At 41.7% G+C, this 24,085-nt stretch overlaps 1 protein-coding gene across 4 annotated transcripts in view; it reads right to left on the minus strand.

Annotated features, from left to right (window-relative positions):
* Positions 1 to 23,857, minus strand: part of KIF2A (kinesin family member 2A) — a 90,210-nt gene extending 66,353 nt beyond the window's left edge. For 3 of the 4 annotated variants that reach the window (XM_074995533.1, XM_074995531.1, XM_074995535.1), the window contains exon 1: positions 23,691 to 23,857. In XM_074995533.1, the coding sequence (XP_074851634.1) occupies positions 23,691 to 23,754 (64 nt within the window). In that variant the 5' untranslated portion in view covers positions 23,755 to 23,857. The remainder of the gene's footprint in view (positions 1 to 23,690) is intronic. The other variant, XM_074995534.1, reaches the window with a different exon arrangement.
* Between the last annotated feature and the right edge of the window lie 228 nt (positions 23,858 to 24,085).

The raw sequence follows: 24,085 nt of genomic DNA on the forward strand, positions 1-24,085 counted from the left end.
TCCCTAGCTGCTGCTGGCCCCCCACTTACCACCAGCCCAGCTGTGGCTGCCCTACCATGGGCTCCAACAACTAGTTTAGGTGGCCTCTGCTCCTCCCAACCCCAGAACTCTCTAGTCTTGGAAGATTCATGATCCTGCCAGCCCACAGATGTTGCCGGATGAGAGAATTTCACATTTTGGCATTTCAACCTGTAATATTCTTTAGAATTATGTAACAGAATAGCCTGTCCCATAAGGTCCGGTAGACCTAGGTTCAAATACACACACATACACAGCTATAATTAACTGCCCCAAGCCTATGGGGGCTTGAAGTAACTGGGGTCTGGTAACAAACACCTTGGCCTCATGAAAGGAGTGAGAAAACACTATTGGGACAAGGGGGGATAAAAAGAGAGAGCAATGTAGGCTCCTTTGGAAGGCCTGAAATACAGTCTAGAATGACTTCAGCAGATTAGCCTGGAAGTCCATGCTCTATACCAGAGTGGGGAAGATGGGGAAGACAAAGGCAAGCCACAGATGGCAAGAGTGGGTGGGGAACCCAGAAAAGCAGCATGAAAGCCAAGCCCTATCCCAAAGCACAGACACAAATAGAGCCTGGAGGGTTGAAAAGGAACCCACATGGGGCATAAGAACCATCTTTTGAAATCAACTTGCATCAAAAGGTAACTGAACTCAGAGCGTCCCAGAGGGCTGAGCTATAGGAATCCTTGGGAGATACAAAATGTGCTGCTGAAGCGAAACTGAGGCAGGAAATGTCTGAAATGCCAAGCTTGGACATAGCAGAGAGTAAGAGTGGGAAAGCATGCCCTATGACAACTCAACTTTAACAAACTGTATTTGGAAGTCTTGAAGGAAATGCAGTTCTCAAAAATTCAATCAATGAGCCATCCAAGGAGGTAATATTAAACTAGAACTTGATTTCACATAAGATCTTCCAAGAACCAGCAGAAATTTTATCTTTGCCACAGTAAATGCAACAAGATCAAAGCAGTCTATTCCTGGAATAAAGAACTTTGAATTTTCTCACAACAGAAGCCAACAGACTATAATAAAAGATCACAATATTGATTCCTACTCTATGCCAATCATGAACTACCTTGTGCCAATAATACAGGTTGAAATTCTCTCATCTATCACCCACAGACAAGAGAATTTGCCAAACAACAGGAGGTCAATATTTTCTAGCACATTACCAACATTTCCACTGCTTACTGGGCTCTAAGAAGACATTTATAGGTAAGTTACAGCTAAAAAACAGCACAGAATACAGAGCGCCAGTACTCGTGACCATAAATAAACTTTATGGGACCACGGGAAACTTGGCCACACCCATGATAAGCGGTCGGCCAAATAACTAAAATCATGCCAGATTATGGAGTTTGCTGGATGAGAGAGTTCTGGATTAGAGAGGTTCAACCTGTATTTTAAAAAAATTAGGATTCAATAATTAACACTACCAAAACCAAAAAAAAAGTTGTGTCTAGCTTTTAAATATTTCCAGCTAAACTAGCAAGCACGCAGCATAACATTAAAATAGGTACTACACAGTTTGCTGCTCAAAAATTTATCTGCTCTGCAACAAAACAAGTTTATTATTCAACTATCAGAAAGTAGTTTTATACCTTTACAATCACTTCTTACTCTCTACAAAACACTATTCCATTATAAATTTCTAGCACACAGCTGAATATAGCAGCTGTGAGACTAAGAAATGCCAGTAACCAATTAGGCTGGCATAAACTTTGTCTCACATATAAAGTGAGATTCAATTTCAAATGCCGAAGCACAATAGCTAAAGGAATCTGCAGAGCTGTTGAAAGGCATTAGTCCTAGAACTGTAGTCCATTTTCTGGACTCAGAATGCTTAGTCTCAAATATAAGGATTTTTATTAAAATATATTAGACAGGAGAAAGAGAAGACATCTTACAAAGAATGTTTTTCTATAATATAAACATCTCAAAAAGGAAAAAAAAAATGCAGCAGCTGCTCCTGTGCACTAGGATTTTAAACTCTGTTTCCTCAATTTGTTTCCTATAATCACAGGATTGTGATTCACAGTACAGCAAAAAGAACTTCCCAGAAAGTCACATCACCCCTACAGATAACAGTGGGAAGTTATTCAAAATTACTATTATCTGTAAAAATAAATTTCTAGTGCATAGCATAAGAAACACTTATGTTACTTCCCACAAACTGGGTTACTGGGAATACACTTACCCAGTGGTTGGAGACAACAACAATGCAGGAGAAATTTACAAAAATCCTTAGGCCAAATTCTATATTCCAACTCCTAAACTCTGTCAGTGTGTCTGAGTTTAAGTATGTATACTGGATTGTACATAGCTTTTTTACCCGCATCTGGAATGGCTGGTTTTACCCAAGAAACTCCTTGAATCCAACCCCATAAGAAACCAACACTTCAGAATCTTCCTAATAGATTTCAGTGCATTAGGGAAGCTACCAATCAGCACTGAGCCAGCAATCATAGAAGGAACACAAATCAAATGGCTAGTTAAGATAAATATATTGTGCCAATGCATTTTTCTCATTGTCCTAACAGGCCCAAAGCTTAAGCCAGGAAAAAGGAACACAGTCCTGGATTTTTCAGTTTTGGGAAAAAGCTTACAGTGGTCTACAAGGGACACTGGGTTTACATGTGGAATCTGAAATCCTAACAAAGCACTGTGCTGTGGAGAAGCTTCCAAAGCTTTAGGAATACCTCAAACAATGCCACATACCCAAACAACAAATGCAAAGCTAGTAGACCAAGCTAATCCCAATGCCCCACAAAGGTTCTAGGCTGGACAACAGATAGCAGATGTGGTCTTTTGTTTTCTAATCCTCCCTTTACGAGATACAAAAACTGTAGCAGGAAGGAGAGCATTGGAGCCCAATCAATGAACACAGATGTGTGTCCAATTAGTCATGTGACCTTAAAAATCAACTGTTTCCAATAGCTGCAGATTAAGGTGTCATGAAAATGGGAACTGCTGGATGCAATTTTCATGAAAATAAATAAATAAATGCATAAAAAGAACAAAACTTCAGGTTAATAGTTTGACCTCACCTCAAAGAATTTGGGAGGTGGTGGTCCAATTTTCCAGTATCCTGACTGACAGCTGTCAGCACTAGATGCTTCACAGAAAATTGCAAGAAACCCTGAAGCAGACATTTACCTATTACATTTATCCATACAAGTATCTTCATAGGTCTCATCAGTACACTACCCGTTTGCTTCCCACTCCTAAAACTATGACAGGGTGTAATTGTGGAACAGTTTGTCAATAGGCAAGAAGTAGCCTTATGTCATCAGTCAATGGTCACCTAACAAGGCAATGCTCATGTTAAACATATCCTGCCAAGTTATAATACTCTGAAAATTCTCATTTCCATTTTCAAAGTAAAAGTGTAATTGTACATTCAAAAAATTCTCCTGAAAAACACAAGAAACTGTATATAAAAATGTTAAAAGAATACTGAGGTTGTAAAAATCAAGCCCAACAAAGTTAGCAAATACCAGACTTACAGTGGTTCATGCAACCTTAATTTTGCCCCATATGAATATTATAAAACAAACTGATTAAAATAATGACTTTGTTGTCTTCCACAAGATCTGAGCCTTGTTCTGTGTGTAGGATAGATAACGCTCATTGAATGAATCCACTGTAGGTAAAGGATGAGGCTATTACCTATGAAACACTCTCTCATTTGCTACTTAAGTTGTAAACTGTGTTGCTAAAAAGGCAGAACAAAATTTTTCACAGACGGCCTCTACAATCTTTCAGTGCCTGATGCTCCTGGGCTGCCTTCTTCAAGCGTACAGCAGCCACACTGAGTCTGACAGTTATGAATCTTCAACAACTCTGAAAAGTCAAACCTTAAGTATCAAGTTGGGCAATCAATCACAAACACACAGACACTTGCAAATGTTGGCCTTAAATCCACACCTCAGGGCCCCCACAATGTAACTTGCTGCTGCCCCTCCCATTGGGGAAAGAAGCAGCATCCCCAACCCTGTCCCCGGACAGGGCTGCTGCTATACAGACAGAGCCAGAGAAGAGGCAGTTCCATGGAAGGGCAGTGCTACAGCTTTTGCTCCTTTTCCCACTGGCAGGGGCAGAATGGAATATGCAGCAGTACTGCTGGCAGCTCCTCCAGCTGTTGTAGTGCCCCCAGACAGGAAAGTAACCTGGGAGGGGAACAGAAGAGCTTGGAGAACCTGGGTTGGGGGTGGGGCAGAGCCACATGGGAAGGTCAGCTGCCCCCCCCCCCATACTTGGTAGGGAGAAGAAATTAATTTTACTTTCACCCAGCAGGGGTGCCATCCAACATATTCATTAATGATCTGTAAACAGGAGTGAACAGGGAACAGACCAAGTTTACCGGAGATACAAAATAATTAAAGATAATTAAATCCCAAACTGACTGCAAAGAATTACAATGGGAATCTTACAAAACTGGGTGTGTAGGAAACAAAATAGCAGATGACATTCAACACTAATACTTTAAGTGCCAAGTAATGCTTATTGGAAAGAATATTCCCAGCTACATGTATGTAATTAGGGGTTCTAAATAAGCTGTAACTGCTCAAGGGAGATCTTGGAGTCACTGTTGATAGTTCTTTGAAAAGATCGATTCAATATGCAGCAGTGGTCAAAAACACTAATAGAACGCTAGGAACTATTAGAAAAAGAAGAAAAAAGAAAACAGAAAATATTATTTACACACACAGAGTATTTGGTGCAACCATACTTTGAATACCATATATAGTTCTAGTTCTCCTATCTTAAAAATTATATGACAGAAATGGAAATAGTTTGGGGAAGGGGAACAAAGAATCAAATGAGAGACTAAAAAGATCAAGGCTATTCATCTTAGAAAAAGACACTATTAAGGAAGGATACGATAGTCTAGAAAATGAATGATGGGGGAAAAGTTTTATTTACACTTTTCCAGAATACAAAAACCGGGTGTCACCTGATGAAATTAAAAGAGAGCATGCTAAATATGAACAAGAGCAAAGACTGTCACATGATGTACAATCAACTTGTGAAACTCAATGGCCAAAAGTATAACTGGGTTAACAGAAGAACATGTGCATGGAGGATAGCTCCATCAATGACTACTACTCGACATGGTCAAGGATGTAACCCCATGACTGGGAAAACTCTAAACCTTTGACTGCCAGAAGCAAGGAGTAGAAGGGAGAAGGGGAGCTCTCCGCAACAGCTCTCTTTGGTTCACAACCCCTGAAGCTTTGGTATGGGTCACTGCCAAAGAGAAAGGATACTGGACTAAATGGACCAGCAGTCTGATTCTTTGTGCCAGTTCTTATGGCTTTCCTTTCAAAAAAAGAGTCAATCACATTAAGTAGAAACAATTTTTCCTCATTTTATGAATGAAGGTATTCATTATCTGGTCAATCCTTTACCATCTTATAATAACATCACTGCTGATTCTTTTCATTTTAATTTCTTTAGTTGCGGAAACAAATAGTGAACCTGCATCACAAGGTATACCTAGTTCTTTCAGGCTGCCTGCTCAAGGCCGTACCACACCCTACACAGGAAGAAGCAGACAGAAGTGGGTCCCCCATTGCCTCCTTTAAAAAGGCTGCATGGAAGCAGCTTATCAGAGCTCAGACACAAGGAACTAAAGGGCTTGAGCAGGTCATTTCCTGGCTCAACCCAGAGAAGCAAGGAAATGTTCTCTTCACCAGTTACAGGAGCTCAAAAGTGAAAATGAGTTCTGGTGGTATTTTACATTCAACAAGGAAGAAGACGTTCCGAGAACTTCAGCCATGGGATATGGGAGAAGCAGACTAACGTGGGAAACGGCCCAGGGAGCAGCAGCAGAGAAATGAAGGGATCAGGATATGGCTGTAATATAACGTAAGTTAAACAGGTCTATACAAAATGTTATCAGGTGACCTCTCCAGCTTCCAGTAATTACTAGATTGTAGCAACCCCAGCCCCTTACAGTTTAAAATTCCACCCTCTTCTCTCTCCTCAGTATCCGGTGTCAGCTGATTCCAACCATTAGCCATGTCCTACTGGCTCATCACCAATTACCTGACCTATTCCCCATCTAGGCAAAGCAGTTTTGTAACTTTTTTTTCCTAATAGGTATAACAAGAAAAAACACAACCTAATATTGGTAGTATTTAAAAAAAAAAAAGTGTTCCTTTAGATATATTATGCTCATTTAGATGACTCAGAAAAACAACAAAAACTTCAAAAAAACTAACTATGCTGAGTTTTTCCTGAAAAGAAAGTCTCTTCACCCTACCCCGAATCCTTTCCCCCTTCTTTCATCTCTATCTCCCATACACGCACAAAAACACCAGTTTTAAATATTTATCAACAAGGGACTCCTTGAATTCAAAAGCTTTTCCTGAAGAGCATTCTTCTACAATACACTCCCTCAGCAGTGTAATCATACCAGAGAACTGCTAAAATGGCAGCATTTATTGTAGGCTAACGAGCTGTGAAACCAATGCGACAACTCACATGCCCTAGCTGAAGGGACAATGGAGTTAAACCACTCTAAAATCCTTAGAACTCAAATTTTACCTATGCCAAAAAAAAAAAAATGACAGAATTTAAGGCTGTGCTTTACAGAAGTCAAGGCTATGGAGCAATAGTCTCTCTATTTTTTTCCATTCATATGTGGAACAAATTCTGATATGTGCACCGAGGCATGTGCGGATGTACACCATCACTAGAGAAACATGCTGCCCACTGTGCGTGCTCGACTAATCAGATGGGTGGCATTTAATCCGTCTCTCCTGGGTGGCTACCAAAGCACTCATCTTACAGGGAACACTGCTGTAGAGTTTTGTTCCCTATAAATGGTGTGCTTGTGTGGCCATTTAGAAGAAATTCAAATTTCACATTGCTGATAAACAGAGGGCCCACTGCTAGGTTTTGTGTGTTTAATCGTGGTGAACATTCACACATGCTTTGATGCACAAAAAAAATGTATTCTGCACATGCATGGAAATCCATGCATGGAAAAGACTAGTGAGAACATTGCTATGGAGACATCATGTCATCAAGTGACCAATCACAGTCTCACTCTACATATTGCACTGGCAAGACTGTATCAGGAATGATACATCCAGTTTCAGGCACCTAAAAATACAAAAAATGTTGTCACACTAAGGCAAGAGGAAAAATAGCAAACAAGTTGGATTTGAATTGATTTAAGACAAAAAAAAAAAAAAGTCCAAGAAGGCTGTAACCAACCACAACTGAAATATTATGCCTGCTTAAGAGTCTTTTAAAATCATAAAACTATACCAAAGATCAAGAGGGAATTATCAGTCAGAGTGGAACAGCTTGAGAGAAGTGCATTTTAAAAAAAAAAAAAAAAAAAAAAAAAAAAAAATCAAGCAGATAGGTATAGTTTTTTCCTCTGACATTCACTAAAACTGAGGAGTATTTTCCTTCACTGGAAGTGGTGAAAGCCCCATAGATTTTTATGTAATTTAAAGTTAAACTAAATAAAACACATAGGCTGGGTCTTTGTCTAAGAGTTTGAAGCTGTCCAATACAGAAAGCATCTGGGCATTGTTGGCACATGATGGCACATATGATGTTAGTTGAGGAACATGAGAATGTGCCCGTGATTCTGTGAATAACCTGGTTAGACTTCAAACTCTAGACAGACTTCAAACTCTCTTAGACAAAGAGTTAATGGGCACAAAACAGACATAAAAACACTCCTGATCCACAAACCGGTCAGCCAGCATTTTAATGGAGTAGGGCATTCTGTTAATGACTTGAAAGTCTGCGTCCTACTGAAGAGGAATTTTCACAACTCTTGAAAGAGAGGCTACTGAACTCTTTTATATTCAAATTCAACACATTAAACATGTGGTTTGAACTGAGATGGGAATTTTCTGGGTCATTATAGGGGCGTGTTTGCATACTTGGCTTGATCTAATTCTTGCCCCCACCCCTTCTGCCCCTCTACTCTGATTTGCTCACCTTGATAATTTTTTTTTCTCATTTGTCCACCTTGATTACTATTTTTGCTTCTCTGTACCTTAAATATTGAGTCTGTCCTGGAACGGCTATGGTCTACGGAAGTGGGCCTGTCCCACGAAAGCTCACCTAATAAATTATTTTGTTAGTCTTTAAAGTGCTACTTGACTGCTTTTTTTGTTTTGATACTATGTAGACTTGTACTGCTCTCTCTGTTAATATTCTTCAACAGTAAACTCTGTCTTAACCAGCATTCCATCATTCAGAACTTTCAAATAACCGGCATTTGATCACAAGTAAATTTTAGTTACATTTTCAATAAACGCAGTATAGTGAAATCAAATACAAATAAATACAACAAACAGAGTATAAGTTTAGACTGTACAATACTACTGTTGTTGATAAAGTATTCTGCATACATTTCTGTTTGTTTCTTAAGAACTAATCTTGTTTTTCGTTAGTGTTATGCACTGTTAGGTATAACTCTCTATTATCCAGAATATTTGAATATCCAGCAACCTTCCGGTCCTGGGCCTGCCAGATATGACAGAGAGTTTACTTCATTTAGTGAAGTCCATGAGCTATTCTGTTCCAAAACTTGATGCTACTGCATCTATGCAAAATGGCTCAAAACTATGGGGTGTCTTTTAATTTTGTAATACTTGCCTCTGGTATAGTTCCAAAATTTCTATTTATTTATTTTTTAACAAACATCTAAATTATTGATGTGTACTCTTTACCTTCCTGCAACTTTTGCACAGTTTTCAATCAATGACTAATAATTTAGATATTAAACTTGCTAAGAGAAGTAACAAGCCAGTTTTGCTTGGATTTGTACCTACAGGGCCACTATCAACCTGTTCAGAGATCTTAAAATTAAGGGTGAACAAGCCCAAAGACAAAATCTACATTTTAGCAGCTTTTAGCTTCCAGCCTAATCTATTTTTATGTGTAATTTTATACCTCTGCTCCTTACTCTTGTCACACCATCCTTAACAGGTCCTTGATGTTGACACTCTTCAGATATTTGTAGAGATATGTCACTTCTTATTCTCTCATTCTCCACCTCGAGCTATACATATTTAATCATCTTAATCATTCTTCATATTTTAATTGCTCCAAGCCCTTTTTAGTTCTAGTGTGTAACCTTATCCTTTCAATCGCAGTGGGTGAAATGCCAACAATAGAATAAAATAGTAATTTAAATAACTGCAATCCAGTGACAACAGTTCAAATCTGCTAGTCATCTTCAGTCCAATGTTATGGTACAGAAAAAATAAAAACATGATTTCAAAATGAAAGACAAGGTAAGAGATAAAATGATTTAATTTCACAATCCAGCCATCTCTCTTTAGTCTTACCCACAAAAGCTCATGCTTTGAGCAGAATGTAAATCTCAGTACATGTGGATACAGGTACTTCAGAAGATAACTTAGCTCCTACAGCCACACCAATTCCATAAGATCTTAATTTTTTGAAAGGAAGTGTCAGAGCAGGTCTTTAGCCAGTGGCTAGGGATCCAAGGACTAGCAGTCTAGCTGCTCTCTTACTAATAGTTGGATCATGTAAGTGACTGGCCAACCTAAAGAGTGGAGGCAGAGCCATAATCTTCTACTGGGCAGGCTGAGCAACTGTGGGTTTCTCCAGCAGGGGAAAAGAACTGGGAAAGGAGAGAGGTCACAATGGTGCAATCCCAAAGATCATAAAGGAGTTTAAATCCCCTGTTAGAAGTAGCTTTACACTACACAAACCTGTGGTATAGAAGTACTTAAAAAAAAACTGTAAGGAAGATGATTGATTATAAATAGTTATTGGAAGTCAAAAATAGAGTAGAGAAAAGCAGCATAAATACCACAAAAAGTTGCCAAGTTACATCTTTAATATTAAAGCCAACACACAGCACAGTAAAAAAAAAAAAACCTAATGCTTTTTAAAGTTCGAATCACACATGATATGTCACTAACTACATTCTTTGTCATGTTATCTGCTGGGACTGAAGCTAGAACAGCACGATCTAAGAACACAGTCTTTACTACACAAGTGAAAAAGTCACATATCCATTAGCTAAGATGCAGTAGCAGACTCATAACTCTTTATGGGGGTACTCATGAGGGAATTGCACATTAAAAAAAAATAAATTATGCAAAATTCTATTTTATTTTTTAAAATAATGCAATATGATGACACTCACGTCACATGCAAGAGGTGAGGTGCAGATAACAATAGTTTCAATTATTTTGGTAATTTGGTAATTTATTTAAACTACACTACAATGAATAGAGAATGGGACTGGAGTGTATTAGAGGACATTCCCAAATCCTCTCTAACAGTAATACTGACCATTTACATCTAGTAATTAATCAACAAATATATGCATCCATATGCTCAAAGTTACATCACAGGCAACTGAAGAGCAAGTGAGATCTGGGGGCGGGGTCTCAAACTCAATTTATATTGACTTTGCAACCTTTATGCAGATGGTCAAAACAACTCATGGACCACATTTTAATAGGAAAGTTTTTCAGTCCAAAAATTTATACCAGTTCTAAACACAAGAACATCCTAAGCATTCAGAAGGCCATACTGTAATTTACAATAAGGGTTCTTAACAGCACTCTAGCAATGTAAATGAGCCTTAAAAATGTTATATCTGGAGGAATTCAAGAAGATCAATGGAACAATTCACTAAGTATGAAGGCTGCTATATTCTGCTCCACCTGAGAAAACACCTAGCTCCACAAAAACACCAAAAAACCCCTGTCCCACACACCAAGCACAGTGCCTCACACACATACATGACTGCCCAGTCCCCTCACCCCAGAAGTGACTTTCCATCTCTAGAATCAGCACAGTGTGCGCAAACTGACCTGCCTATACTGCTGGGGAGGGATTCATGACCGCTCTTGTAGTTTCCATCTACTTCCTGATCAGACGTCATGTTCTATTGGGCACCAACAAAATACGTGGGGCTATGAATTCTGTGCTGGTGCTGTGACACAAAATTTCCCCATGGGGTAGTGTGGTCAAACCACCAGTTGGAAGATACATCATCTTAGCATGGATTACTCCAGGAGAAGGTATTAAGTTAGCACATTTCAGCAATCTTTCAAAACTTGTCTCAGGAGTGGTCCACCACACTTAAAAATCAAATCAATTTAAGCTTTATAACACTCAGGCTACACCTACACTTGCCTCCTAATCAGGCTGATGGGAGATCACTAATGAAGTGCTGCAAAGCATATGCAGCACTTCATTAGCCTAATTCTCCCCCCACTGCAACTTCAAAGTGTCAAAATTCAAAGTGCTGGCACGCCATGTAGCCATGGGCACTTCAAAGTGCCTGTGCTATTTCTAAGTACCTTTACTCCCCAAAATTTTGGGGACTTAGCCATGTCTAAACTGGGGATCAAGATGGCTTAACTGAAGCAGTAAGTAAAGGCACTTCGAAGTAGTGCAGCCACTTTGAAGTGCCCACAGCTACACGACATGCCGGCACTTCGAAGTCTGACACTTCGAAACTGGCGTGGGGGAGAATTAGCCCAATGAAGTGCTGCTTATGCATCACAGCACTTCATTAGTAATCTCCCATCAGCCTGATTACCATGCCCCCTTTGAAAAAGGGGGCAAGTGTAGATGTAGCCTCAGAGTTGTGAATTTCTCTCAACCCTGACTGCCACAGTTAAGCCATCCTGATCCCCAGTTTAGACATGGCTAAATCAATAGTAGCATTCTTCCATCCATCTAGCTACCACCACTCACAGACAGATTAACTACAGAAAAAGGCCCTCTTATTGTTGTAGTACGCATCTATGCTACAGCTGCACCACTGTAGCACAAAAACATATGCGTGGCCTCAATCACAAATTAGAATCATAGAAGAGTAGGACTGGAAGGGACCTCGAGAGGCCATCGAGTCCAGCCCCCTGCCCTCATGGCAGGACCAAGCACTTTCTAGACTATCCCTGAAAGCCATCTATCGAACCTCTTCTTAAATATCTCCAGTGATGGAGATTCTACCACTTCCCTTGGCAATTCGTTCCAGTGTTTGATCACCCTGACAGTTAGGAACTTTTTCTTAATGTCCAACCTGAACCTCCCCTGCTGCAATTTAAGTCCATTGCCTCTGGTTCTATCCTCAGAGGCAAGGAAGAACAAGTTCCCTCCCTCTGCCTTATGACACCCTTTTAGATACCTGAAAACTGCTATCATGTCCCCCCTCAATCTTCTCTTTTCCAAACTAAACAAGCCCAATCTTTCAGCCTTTCTTCATAGGTCATGTTCTCTAGACCTTTGATCATTCTCGTTGCTCTCCTCTGGACCCTCTCCAATTTCTCCACATCCTTCCTGAACTGCGGTGCCCAGAACTGGACACAATACTCCGGCTGAGGCCTAACCAGCGCAGAGTAGAGCAGGAGAATGACTTCTCGTGTCTAGTTCACAACACACCTGCTAATGCATCCTAGAATCATGTTTGCTTTTTTTGCAACAGCAAAATTGTATCGGTCACCAAAGAGAACCAAAGTTGCTCTTATTTTTAGTTAGCCACAAGGGTCCGCAGAACACCACAAGATTTTGAGTCTATGAATAAACAGAACTGGACAGGACCTCAAGAAATCATCAAGTCCAGTCTCCTACCCTCAAAGCAGGACCAAGCACCATCTATATCATCCCTGTTAGATATTTATCCAATCTGACCTTAACTATCTCCAAAAGATGAAGACTCCAAAACCATCCATTTATTTCAGCACAGTAGACACCCGACTTATGTGGACATTGCACTCTTGCACAACCCTACATAAATCAAGTTTTGTCTAACTCAGGGAGCCAGGAAACTGACCAGAGCAGCAACGCTAGTCAGTTTCCCCATTCTTGTCAGTGGTGGGCAGCCCAGAGCTTGGCTGTCTGCTGCTCATAGGAGAGGGGAAACAGACCAGCACTACTCTGCTGGTCAATTTCTCCACCCCTGTAAGTGGCAGCAGCCTAACTCTCACCGCCCTGACAGGACCTCTTGGCAACCTCACTCTTGGCTGCCACCCCGACAGGAGCCGAGAAACTAACCAACGGAGCAGCACAGATCTGTTTCCCTGCTCCCCTGAGCGGTGGGCAGCCTGGAGCCAAGCGCCAGCTCCCTGCCACTCCGAGTCATGTTAACCTGAGACACGAACTCCTCAAGTTTGTGTACCTCAGGGTGCCACTGTATTTAACCTCCCTGAGAGTTAGGAAATTTTTCCTAACGTCCAACTTTAACTACCCTTGCTGCAATGTAAGCCCATTGTTTCTTGTCCTACCATCTGAGGCTATGGAGAATAATTTTTCTCCCTTGTCCTTGTAATGGCCTTTAGATACTTGAAAGCTGATTATCATGTTCCCTCTCAGCCTCTTCGTCTCCAAACCAAACAAACCCAAATCTTTTAGTCTTCTCTCACTTTAATCATTTTAGTAGCTCTTCTCTGGACTTGCTCCAATCTCTCCACATCTTTCCTAAAATGTGGTGCCCAGAACTGGACATGGTACTCCAACTGAGGCCTAATCAGTGTAGAGTAAAGCAGAAGAATTACTTTTTTGATGTCTCGCTCACAACACTCCTGTTAATGCACCCCAGAATCATGTTTGCTTTTTTTGGAAACACTGTCACACTGTTCACTCATACCCAGCTTGCAGTCCACTATGACCCCTAGATCCCCTTCTGCACTACTCCATCCATGGAGCCACTTTCCATTTTCGGTGTAAAACTGATTGCTCCTCTTTTAGAGCAACACTTCGCATTTGTCCTTATTGAACTTCATCCCATTTTCCTTGGATGATTTCTCCAGTTTGTCCAGATCATTTTGAATTCTGACACTATCCTCCAAAGCACTTGAGACCCCTCCCAGCTTGGTATCATCTGTAAACTTGATAAGCATATTCTCTATGCCTTTATCTGAATCATTGATGAAGATGTTGAACAGAACTGACCTCTGTGGAACCCTACTTACTATTCCCTTTCAGCATGACTCAACCATTAATAACTACTCTGTATGAATAGTTATCCAGCCAGTTATGCAACCACCTGATACTAGCCTCATCTGTGTTGCATTCCCCTAGTTTACTAATAAGCATGTAATGTGGTGCTGTATCAAATGCTTTCCTTCAAAATCTTTTATTTTAAATTATGAAGTTGACAATGCATACTGTCAACCAAGATTACTCTCAGGTCATATTTTTAAGAGTAACTGATGTAGCAATGGCACTAGAAGTCTATGAACTTCTACATAAGATCAGCCTAACAGTCCATCTAGTCCATTACCCTCTCTCTCAAAATGACTAGGACCAGCTGCTTCAGAGAAAGCTAAAAAAAACCCTGCAACAGGCACTTGCAAAATAATATGCCCATAGGGAAAGTTTCTTTCTAATTCCCACCAGCTGGAAGCTGGTTTATGTTCTGCAGCCAGTAGTTTAAATCCCTTCCAAGAATCCTGGGGACTTTCTGTGTTTCATAAATTCTTATTACAACACTCAATATTTCTTTCATCCACCTTCATTTTCTTTAATCCTAAAAGGTCTTTGCCTCACTGGTATCTTGCGGCAACAAGGCACACAAGCTAACTGCATATTGTTTATTCTGTTATCTGTTTTAAATGAGCAATCTTTCAGTACCTCGGAATATCCCCTTGTTCTTACATTATTATTAAAAAAGGTCACTGTAAGTGATTGATCCACATTCTCCCTATCATTCATGGGTCCACAGATTCCAAAGCCAGATGGTCAGATAAGAGGGCATTGCTTCCTTCTGTGTCATACAAGACATAACTTCCCTCAAAATAATTCCCAGACAATATCTGCTGTAAAAAAAAAAATCATCCAATCTTGATTTTAAAATTGTCAGCAATGGACACTTTGCCACAGTCCTTGGCAATTTGCACCAAAAATATATTACCCACAGAGTAAAAAAAACATTATGCCTTATTTCCAGACTAAATTTGTCCAACTTCTCCTTCAAGCCATTGCATCATGTTGCACTTTCTCTGCTCAAAGAGCCCATCACCAAATATTTGCTCCCCATGTACATATTTGAGTGTAACCAAGTCATTCTTCACCCTTCTCTTTGGTAAGCTAAACAGACTCATAGAGCTTAAACTATCCCCACTATAAGGCAAATTTTCTAATCCTTTAAATATTCTTTTGACTCTTCTCTGAGCTTCTTGCAACTCATCATCCTTTCTGAACTATGGGCACCAAAACAGGACAATATTCCACAAGAGGTCAAACCAGTGCCTAACAAAGAGGCAAAAATAACCTCTCTCCTCCTCCCTGAGATTCCCCTATTTATGCAGGCCAGGATCACATTAGCTCATAAGAGCACAAGAACAGCCATACTGGTTCAGACAAAAGGTCCACCTAGCCCAACATCCTCTCTTTCACCAGTGGCCAATGCCAGGTATCGCTGAGGGAATGAATAGAACAGATAAACAGAGATCCACCCCTGATGTTTTGGTGATAGCTTCACAGGAGCCCAAGTTCAGCTGATTATCCAGATATTTTTCCAGAGTCACTGCTTCTGACAACAGAATCTCCATTTCTTTGAGGATGGCGTACTTCTTGGTTCCTATAATCACACTTCTACATTTAGCTGCATTCAGACAAATACTGTTAAATTATACCCAGTTTGCCAAGTGACCCAGATCATTCTGAATCAGTCCTCTTTATTATTCACCATTCCGCAGTTTTAAGGTCATCTGCAAACTCTGTCAGTGATGATTTTGTTTTCTTCCAAGGTATGAATAAAAATGTTAAACAAACATAGGGACAAGAACGGACTCATGCATGATACATCTGGAAACACACCCACTAGATGACAGGTCCCTGTTTACAGTTACTCTATAGGTTAGCCACTTTTAAATCTATTTAACGTGCTACATTAGTTATGCATTGTTCTAAGGTTTTTTTTTAATCAAAATGTTGTACAGAAAACTAGTCAAACACCTTTCACAAGTCTATTATGTCAACACTATTAACTTTATCAAACTTGTAATCAAACTTTATCAAACTTGTAAAGTCATTATCTTGTCAAGATGTTTTTCACAAATCTACGTTAATTTGTATTGGTGACATCAGAATGGGCAATAAAACAGTGGTAAATCACCAAGGGCTAACTGTCACCCTATTTATCTGCACCTCTGCAGGTATGGCCTACTGCAGGGCCCTTTGGCTTCTGACTGTTTCCAACCAGGGGGAGCTGCAGGAAGTGGTGTAGACCAGGCCAATGGGTGCTACAATTGCCCATACCCACGGAGGCACAAAAAATACAGTGATAGCAGCCATCCATGGGCTAATCCCAGGGAACCAGATCTGGCCTGCAGCCAGTATTTGCCCTTGGACAGATTACAGTACCCTCCCTTAATATTAATCTAATCATTACCAGCTATTCAATTAGCATGCTTGGGAACAATGTCAGGTTGAGAGGCCTACAATTACCAACTTATCCCTTTCACCCTTTTTATAAATCGGTGCAATATTAGCTGCCTTCCAGTCTCCTCAAAACTTCCCCAGTGCTTCAAGACTTATCTGAGATCACCATTAATGATTCAGCAAGCTCCTGAGCCAGCTCACTATCGTGTCAACTCTTACTCATCCCACAAAAGGTAAACAATATTTACACTCTCTCTTCATATTGACATTTGCCTACCATAGCGAATGCTAGTGGGAAAGGGGTAGGGTTAGAAGCTGAAATAAAAAAGAACAAGTTAAAAATCACTTAGAAAAATTAGATGTCTGCAAGTCACCAGGGCCTGATGAAATGCATCCTAGAATATGCAAGCAGCTGAAAGAGGAGGTATCTGAGCCTTTAGCTATCATTTTTGAAAAATCATGGGAGACATGAGAGATTCCAGAAGACTGGAAAAGGGCAAATATAGTGCCCATCTATAAAAAAGGGAATAAGAATAACCCAGGAAACTACAGGCCAGTCAGCTTAACTTCTGTGCTAGGAAAGATAATGGAGCAAGTAATTAAAGAAGTCATCTGCAAGCACTTGGAAGGTGGTAAGGTGATCAGGAACAGCCAGCATGGATTTGTAAAGAAGAAATTATGTCAAACCAATCTGATAGCTTTCTTTGATAGGATAACAAGCCCTTGTGGATAGGGGAGAAGTGGTGGATGGGGTATACCTAGACTTTAGTAAAGCATTTGATACGGTCTCAAGATATTCTTATCAATAAACTAAGCAAATACAACTTAGATGAGGCTACTATAACGTGGGTACGTAACTGGCTGGATAACCGTACTCAGAGAGCAGTCAAGTAGCACTTTAAAGACTAGCAAAATAGTTTATTAGGTGAGCTTTCGTGGGACAGACCCACTTCTTCAGACCATAGCCAGACCAGAACAGACTCAATATTTAAGGCACAGAAAACCAAAAACAGTAAGCAAGGAGGACAAATCAGAAAAAGATCATCAAGGTGAGCAAATCAGAGAATGGAGGGGTGGTGGGAAGGTCAAGAATTAGATTGAGCCAAGTATGCAGACGAGCCCCTGTAGTGACTCGGAAAGTTCCCATCATGATTTAAACCATGTGTTAATGTGCCAAATTTGAATATAAAAGCCAGCTCGGCTGTTTCCCTTTCCAGAACAGTGCGATAATTCTTTTTCAGTAACACACATACCTTTAGGTCATTGACAGAATGCCCCATTCCATTAAAATGTTGACTAACTGGTTTGTGGATCTGGAGTGTTTTGATGTCTGTTTTGTGCCCACTGACCCTTTGTCTAAGGGAGTTAGAAGTCTGTCCAATATACAAAGCATCTGGGCATTGTTGGCACATGATGGCATATATGATGTTAGTAGAGAAGCATGAGAAAGTGCCTGTGATTCTGTGAGTAACCTGGCTAGGTCCAGTGATGGTATTTCCAGAGAAGATATGTGGACAAAGCTGGCAGCGGGCTTTGTTGCAGGGAAAGGTTCCAGGACTGGTATTCCTGGAGTATAGATTATGGCTGTTAGTGAGGATCCTCATGAGGTTGGGAGGTTGTCTGTAGGAGAGAACAGGCATGTCACCCAGGGCCTTCTGGAGTGTGGCATCCTGATTAAGGATAGGTTGTAGTCTTTAATAATTCGTTGCAGTGGTCTGAGTTGGGGGCTGTAGGTGATGACCAGTGGTGTTCCGTTCTTGGCTTTTTGGGCTGATCTTGGAGTAGCTGGTCTCTGGGTATTCGTCTGGCCCTGCTGATTTGTTTTTTTACTTCTCCTGGTGGGTAATTCAGGTTTATGAATATTTGGTAAAGTTCTTGTAGTTTTTGGTCCCTGTCAGTTGGATCAGAGCAAATGCGATTGTACCTAAGAGCTTGACTGTAAACAATGGATCTAGTCACATGTGCAGGATGGAAACTAGAAGGGTGTAGATAAGTATAGCGATCAGTACGGTACATGTGCCAACAATGCCCAGATGCTTTGTATACTGGACAGACTTCTAACTCCCTTAGACAAAGGGTCAATGGGCACAAAACAGACATCAAAACACTCCAGATCCACAAACTAGTTAGTCAACATTTTAATGAAATGGGGCATTCTGTCAATGACCTAAAGGTATGTGTGTTACTGAAGAAGAATTATCGCACCGTTCTGGAAAGGGAAACAGCCGAGCTGGCTTTTATATTCAAATTCAGCACATTGACGCATGGTTTACATCGTGATGGGAACTTTCTGAGTCACTATAGGGGCTCGTCTGCATACTTGGCTCAGTCTAATTCTTGACCTTCCCCCCCACCCCTCCACTCTCTGATTTGCTCACCTTGATTATCTTTTTCTGATTTGTCCTCCTTGCTTACTGCTTTTGGTTCTCTGTGCCTTAAATATTGAGTCTGTTCTGGTCTGGCTATGGTCTGAAGAAGTGGGTCTGTCCCACGAAAGCTCACCTAATAAACTATTTTGCTAGTCTTTAAAGTGCTACTTGACTGCTTTTTGTTTTGATAGTGTATAGACTCGCACGACTTCCTCTGTTACTATTTGTACTCAGAGAGTAGTTGTTAATGGTTCTCAATCCTGCTGGAAAAGTATAACAAGTGGGGTTCCACAGGGGTCTGTTTTAGGACCAGTTCTGTTCAATATCTTCAACAACGATTTAAATATTGGCACAGAAAGTACGCTTATTAAGTTTGCGGACGATACCAAGCTGGGAGGGGTTGCAACTGCTGTGGAAGATAGGGTCATAATTCAAAATGATCTGGATAAATTAGAGAAATGGTCTGAGGTAAACAGGATGAAGTTTAATAAGGACAAATGCAAAGTGCTCCACTTGGGAAGGAACAATCAGTGTCACACAAACAGAATGGGAAGAGACTGTCTAGGAATGACTACAGCAGAAAGGAATCTAGGGGTCATAGTGGACCACAAGCTACATATAAGTCAAAAGCGTGATGCTGTTGCAAAAAAAGCAAACATCACTCTGGTATGCATTAAAAGGAGTGTTGTGAACAAGACACTGGGCACCGCAGTTCAAGAAAGATGTGGAAAAATTGGAGAGGGTCCAAAAAAGAGCAACAACAATGATTAAAGATCTAGAGAACGTGACCTATGAAGAAAGACTGAAAAAACTGGGCTTGTTTAGTTTGGAAAAGAGAAGCTTGAGAGGGGACATGATAGCAGTTTTCAAGTATCTAAAAGGGTGTCAATAAGGAGGAGGGAGAAAACTTGTTCTTCCTGGCCTCTGAGGATAGAACAAGAGGCAATGGACTCAAACTGCAGCAAGGGAGGTTTAGGTTAGACATTAGGAAAAAGTTTCTTACTGTCAGCGTGGTCAACCAGTGGAATAAATTGCCAAGGGAGGTTGTGGAATCTCCAGCGCTGGAGATATTTAAGAACAGGTTAGATAAATGTCTGTCAGGGATGGTTTGGACAGTACTTGGTCCTGCCATGAGGGCAGGGGGCTGGACTCGAAGGCCTTTCAAGGTCCCCTCCAGTCCTAGTACTCTATGATTTCTCTATGCTTTTATCCATTATTTCCACTCACCTGTGAGCCCTCTACTCCTACTAAATCATTTTCAACATAGTGAGCAGCACTAAACAGAGCACACCATACGGGGGCAGAAAACACCAATGTGTACAATGGTATTACAATAATTTAGTAATTTCAAAAACAAGAAGCCCAGTGGCACCTTATAGATTAACAGATATTTTGAAGTGTAAGCTTTCATGGGCAAAGACCCACTTTGACAGCTGCATGAGACAAAGCATCTCGTGCATCTGACGAAGCAGGTATTTGCCCACAAAAGCTTATGCTCCAAAATTAGTCTATAAGCTGCCATAGGACTTCTTGTTGATTTTGAAGATACAGACTAACTCGGCTACCTCTCTGATACTTAATAATTTCCGTGTTCTTCCCCACATTATTCCAAGCCTGCAGAGATAATTCTCTAGCACTGCTTGCAGGGAGAGGAAGCTGATGTTCTGAGGAGTAGGTGCCATAAATTGGGATGTACTGGGCAGGGAGCACCATGGACGGAGGAGAGAGATTCCAGCCACCCCAGCAGAGAACTGCAGTACATGGGTAAGTTTAGCCTAAACCACCAGAAAACTGAACCTGAGGAAGGAAAGCCAATATAAGTTAATGTAGTATGGAGAAGAGAGTTAGCATAATTGATTTACTGAGAGTAGCCATCAATAGCTATATTACTGTATAAAGCAAATGGAAGCAGCATTATTTGTTGGGTGTAGTGTGCATGTACGTATACATTTACTGGTGGACAGCTATTACTCAGTTGTGCAAAGTTCACAAGCAGGAATCAGGCAATGTTTGTACCCCAGCAGCACGGTTCATTCTGGAGTCCAGGAAATATTGGCACAGCCTATGGTACTGATATACTTAGCTCTGGTGAAGTGGTTTAGTTCATAAGGCTAGTAGGTGTTGGGAAGTTGTTCAAATTGTGCACATAAAATTCAAACTACGTCAAGTTACTCATGTGACTTAGATTTGGCTTCCACACTGACCTTTCACTTGTCAATAAGGTTAACAGATCCTCTATTTACAGCTAAATGTTCATTATTTTGAAACAGGAATACTAAATCTAAACACATTAAATATTTTTAAAATAACTGAATTAGCTGGCTGGTTATTGTTGCTCAATTCTAAATGAAGGTAAATATTTACTCTCTACAATTATAACTGAAGATACCAAGATGGCATTTGTATCAATGCTCATCTCAAAAACACAAACACTTCTCTGCAAAAGCTACTATAATGTCTCTTCTTAAAAGGGTTGAGTGTTATCCAAAAGCTATCATGATATTTTGGCTAATGATTCTAATATATTTTATTTCTATTACATATATTTCCATTTCTATTGTACAATAAACCCCATTAGAACTTTAAATCCTAATCAATTAAAAATAATTCATCTTTCTAGATCATTCCTAGCTCCTTGCTTTCAAGTATTTCATTCCATGACTAAACTTATTTTGTTACAATATATAAGAATGCTGTGTATGAATCAAAATAAGGTATTTTATAGAAAGTTGCTATTCCTTACAATAATTATAAAATTGTAGACTTTAAAAAAAAAAAAAAAGGCAGGACTTAAAGTGCTACAATTACAAGACAGCTCTGTCCGAAGAGAAACACTTAGGATAATAAGTGATCAGACTGGAGACTCTGCGTACCCTGTGGTGTCAGAGAAACTGATCAGAATTTTGTTGTCTGATCTTAAAGAATATTTGGGTAAACACAGGTAAATTAACAGCTACTTGATTTTTAGAGCTCATACTTACCCTTTCAAAAACAAAACAAGAATTTGAGCTGTATGTGTTCACTTGGAACTAGCCTGGCCCCTTACCTGAGCATTGCCCTAACCTTTCACTCATGCTGAGAATCTGCTCCTTTTGCAGCAGACACTTAGGTTAAATCACTCCAGTGCTGACAGTCCTCTACTACCTTCCCACAGTGCCCCCATGTGTCCAGAAGGGCAGTTTCTCCCACAATTCACTAGGAAATAAGAGTGGGAACAGAAACAAAAAAAAGACCACCACATCACATATGTTCCCAGAATTTCAAGTGGCACAAAGGGGTGCACACACCAGTGACAACACCTAATTTGGTTATACATTCATAGCATGGCTGCTCACTGTCAGTTGGGCTAACAGAGGGACAGATCACCCACATTTTTAATGAGTCTATGAAGAATATCCAAAAAGTGTTATAGAAATGAAATACTTATATTGGACTACATGTAATAGTTACACATTTTGATGCATCATTTATGGATACTATATCAGACTTAACTATTCTCATTTCTGATGTCAAAACTCACAAGAGATAGTCAGGAAAACAGTTACCATATAAGGCAATTTTTTTTCAAATATAAGACAACATGCCGTTCCCAATTCTGTCTACCAAAAGCTCACAAAACTCTCAGCGAAATAATTTCACAAGTACCATGAAGCATAAAAAATTAGCATCTCCAATAAACTGAAATTGATCAATGAAAAGCCCATTTGGTTCTTAGTTTGAGACTGATGACCTGTGTGTGACACAGAAATGTTATGTATAATAAGTGATGGCAGTTTTAATGACATAACAAAAATGCAGTGTGTAATAATATTCAACTAGAGTGTGAAGGGAAGGTAGTTACAGCACCTTGCGCAGCTTATCTGCTGCCTCATGCTCTAGCCATACTCTAGCTTCAGTGCCCTGGATCTCCAGATTTTTCCTCAGCTGCTGAACAGAAATCTGAACTTCCCCAGAACGGGTCTAAATATTCGCACTGCTGGAGAATAAACAATTTCCAGAAACAATCCCAACATGCCCCCACCCAAAAGAACTTCAGATCTTGGGAATGTGCTGCCTAGCCTATCTCCAACCAAACTACAAAGCTGAAAGTAGGAGAGGCCTGCCCATTGATTCACCCACCCCAATCCCCATCCAACCTCTGCCCATAAGCCCCCATCCAGACAACACATCCACCACATAAGGGCTATCACCCCAAAACCCAGACACTGCTTCCTCACTCTCATGTGCATCTCCAGGAACCGCTGCACATGCAACTGAACAGGCAGGAAGGGCAACACTGCATGAGCCCCAGAGAGCTCTAAACCCAGCAGTGTATTTACATCGCAGAGGTGCACAACAGCCGAAACAGCATCGGGGCTGCCGTTCAACGGCGATGGAGGCAGGGAGTGTCCAAAGCCATCGCTCTGGCACTGGCCGTTGCCATACGCTGGAAGTACAGCCAACCACCGCCGGTGTTTCAATGGGGCTGAGAAGTTACTGCCGTACATGACAAAAACCCATCATCCTCTCTTCCGCTCTGCCCCCCGGCCATCCCTCCCCCTCCCCCAGCCCAAACTTCCCTCTTTGGGGTGCTCCACCCCAGCCCAGTGCGATCCCTCTCCCCAGCTATCCCCACCCCCACCGGGGCTTCCCTTCTCCTTCCCGCCTTCCCGTCCCCTCCCCCACCTCGACCCCCACCCACTCACCAGCCCCTCCCCGACTCCCGGCATTGCAGCAGCCTCTCCGTCTCCCGCGGCTGCGCCCGTGTCCCTCGCACCGCCCCCCGCCACCCGGGAGACGGCACCAACGCTCCCTAACAACCGCGGCAAACAGCAGGCCCGGCCCCACCCCGGGCCCGCGCGCACAATGGGCCCCGCGCGCTGCCAGCCCCCGGCCTCGCGGAGAAGGTGGCGGGGGCCGGGGGCTGCGGCCGCTCTGTCTCCCCACCCCCCCCCCCCGGCTCACCATCGCTGCGCTTGATCTCCACATAGATCCCGATCTGGATCTTGCCGAAGTTGGCCGCTGCCATCGCTTCATGGGGCAGCCGGGGTCCGAGGCGCTGCCGGGCGGACGCGCAGGGGGCGGGGAGGGCGCAGGGCAGCAGCTCCGGGGGAGGGGAGAAAAGGCGCCGGCCGGATACAACAGGCGCCGGGAGCCGCTGCGTCTGCGCAGTTCATGGAGGCGTTACTCGGCGGGACCGGCTTAAGGGGTGGGAGGGGAAGGAGGCACCGCCGGCAGGCCCTGCGCCTGCTTCCCCGGCAGGAGGGGGCGCTCGTCCCGCTGGCCCGTCCTGGGCGGGCTTCCCCTGCTCCCCGGAAGCCCCGCCCGGGGTCGTTCGCGGGGATGTTGAGGGGACCGCG

This window comes from Carettochelys insculpta, chromosome 5 (genome assembly GCF_033958435.1).
Source record: "Carettochelys insculpta isolate YL-2023 chromosome 5, ASM3395843v1, whole genome shotgun sequence".
In the NCBI taxonomy this organism is placed as follows: domain Eukaryota; kingdom Metazoa; phylum Chordata; order Testudines; family Carettochelyidae; genus Carettochelys; species Carettochelys insculpta.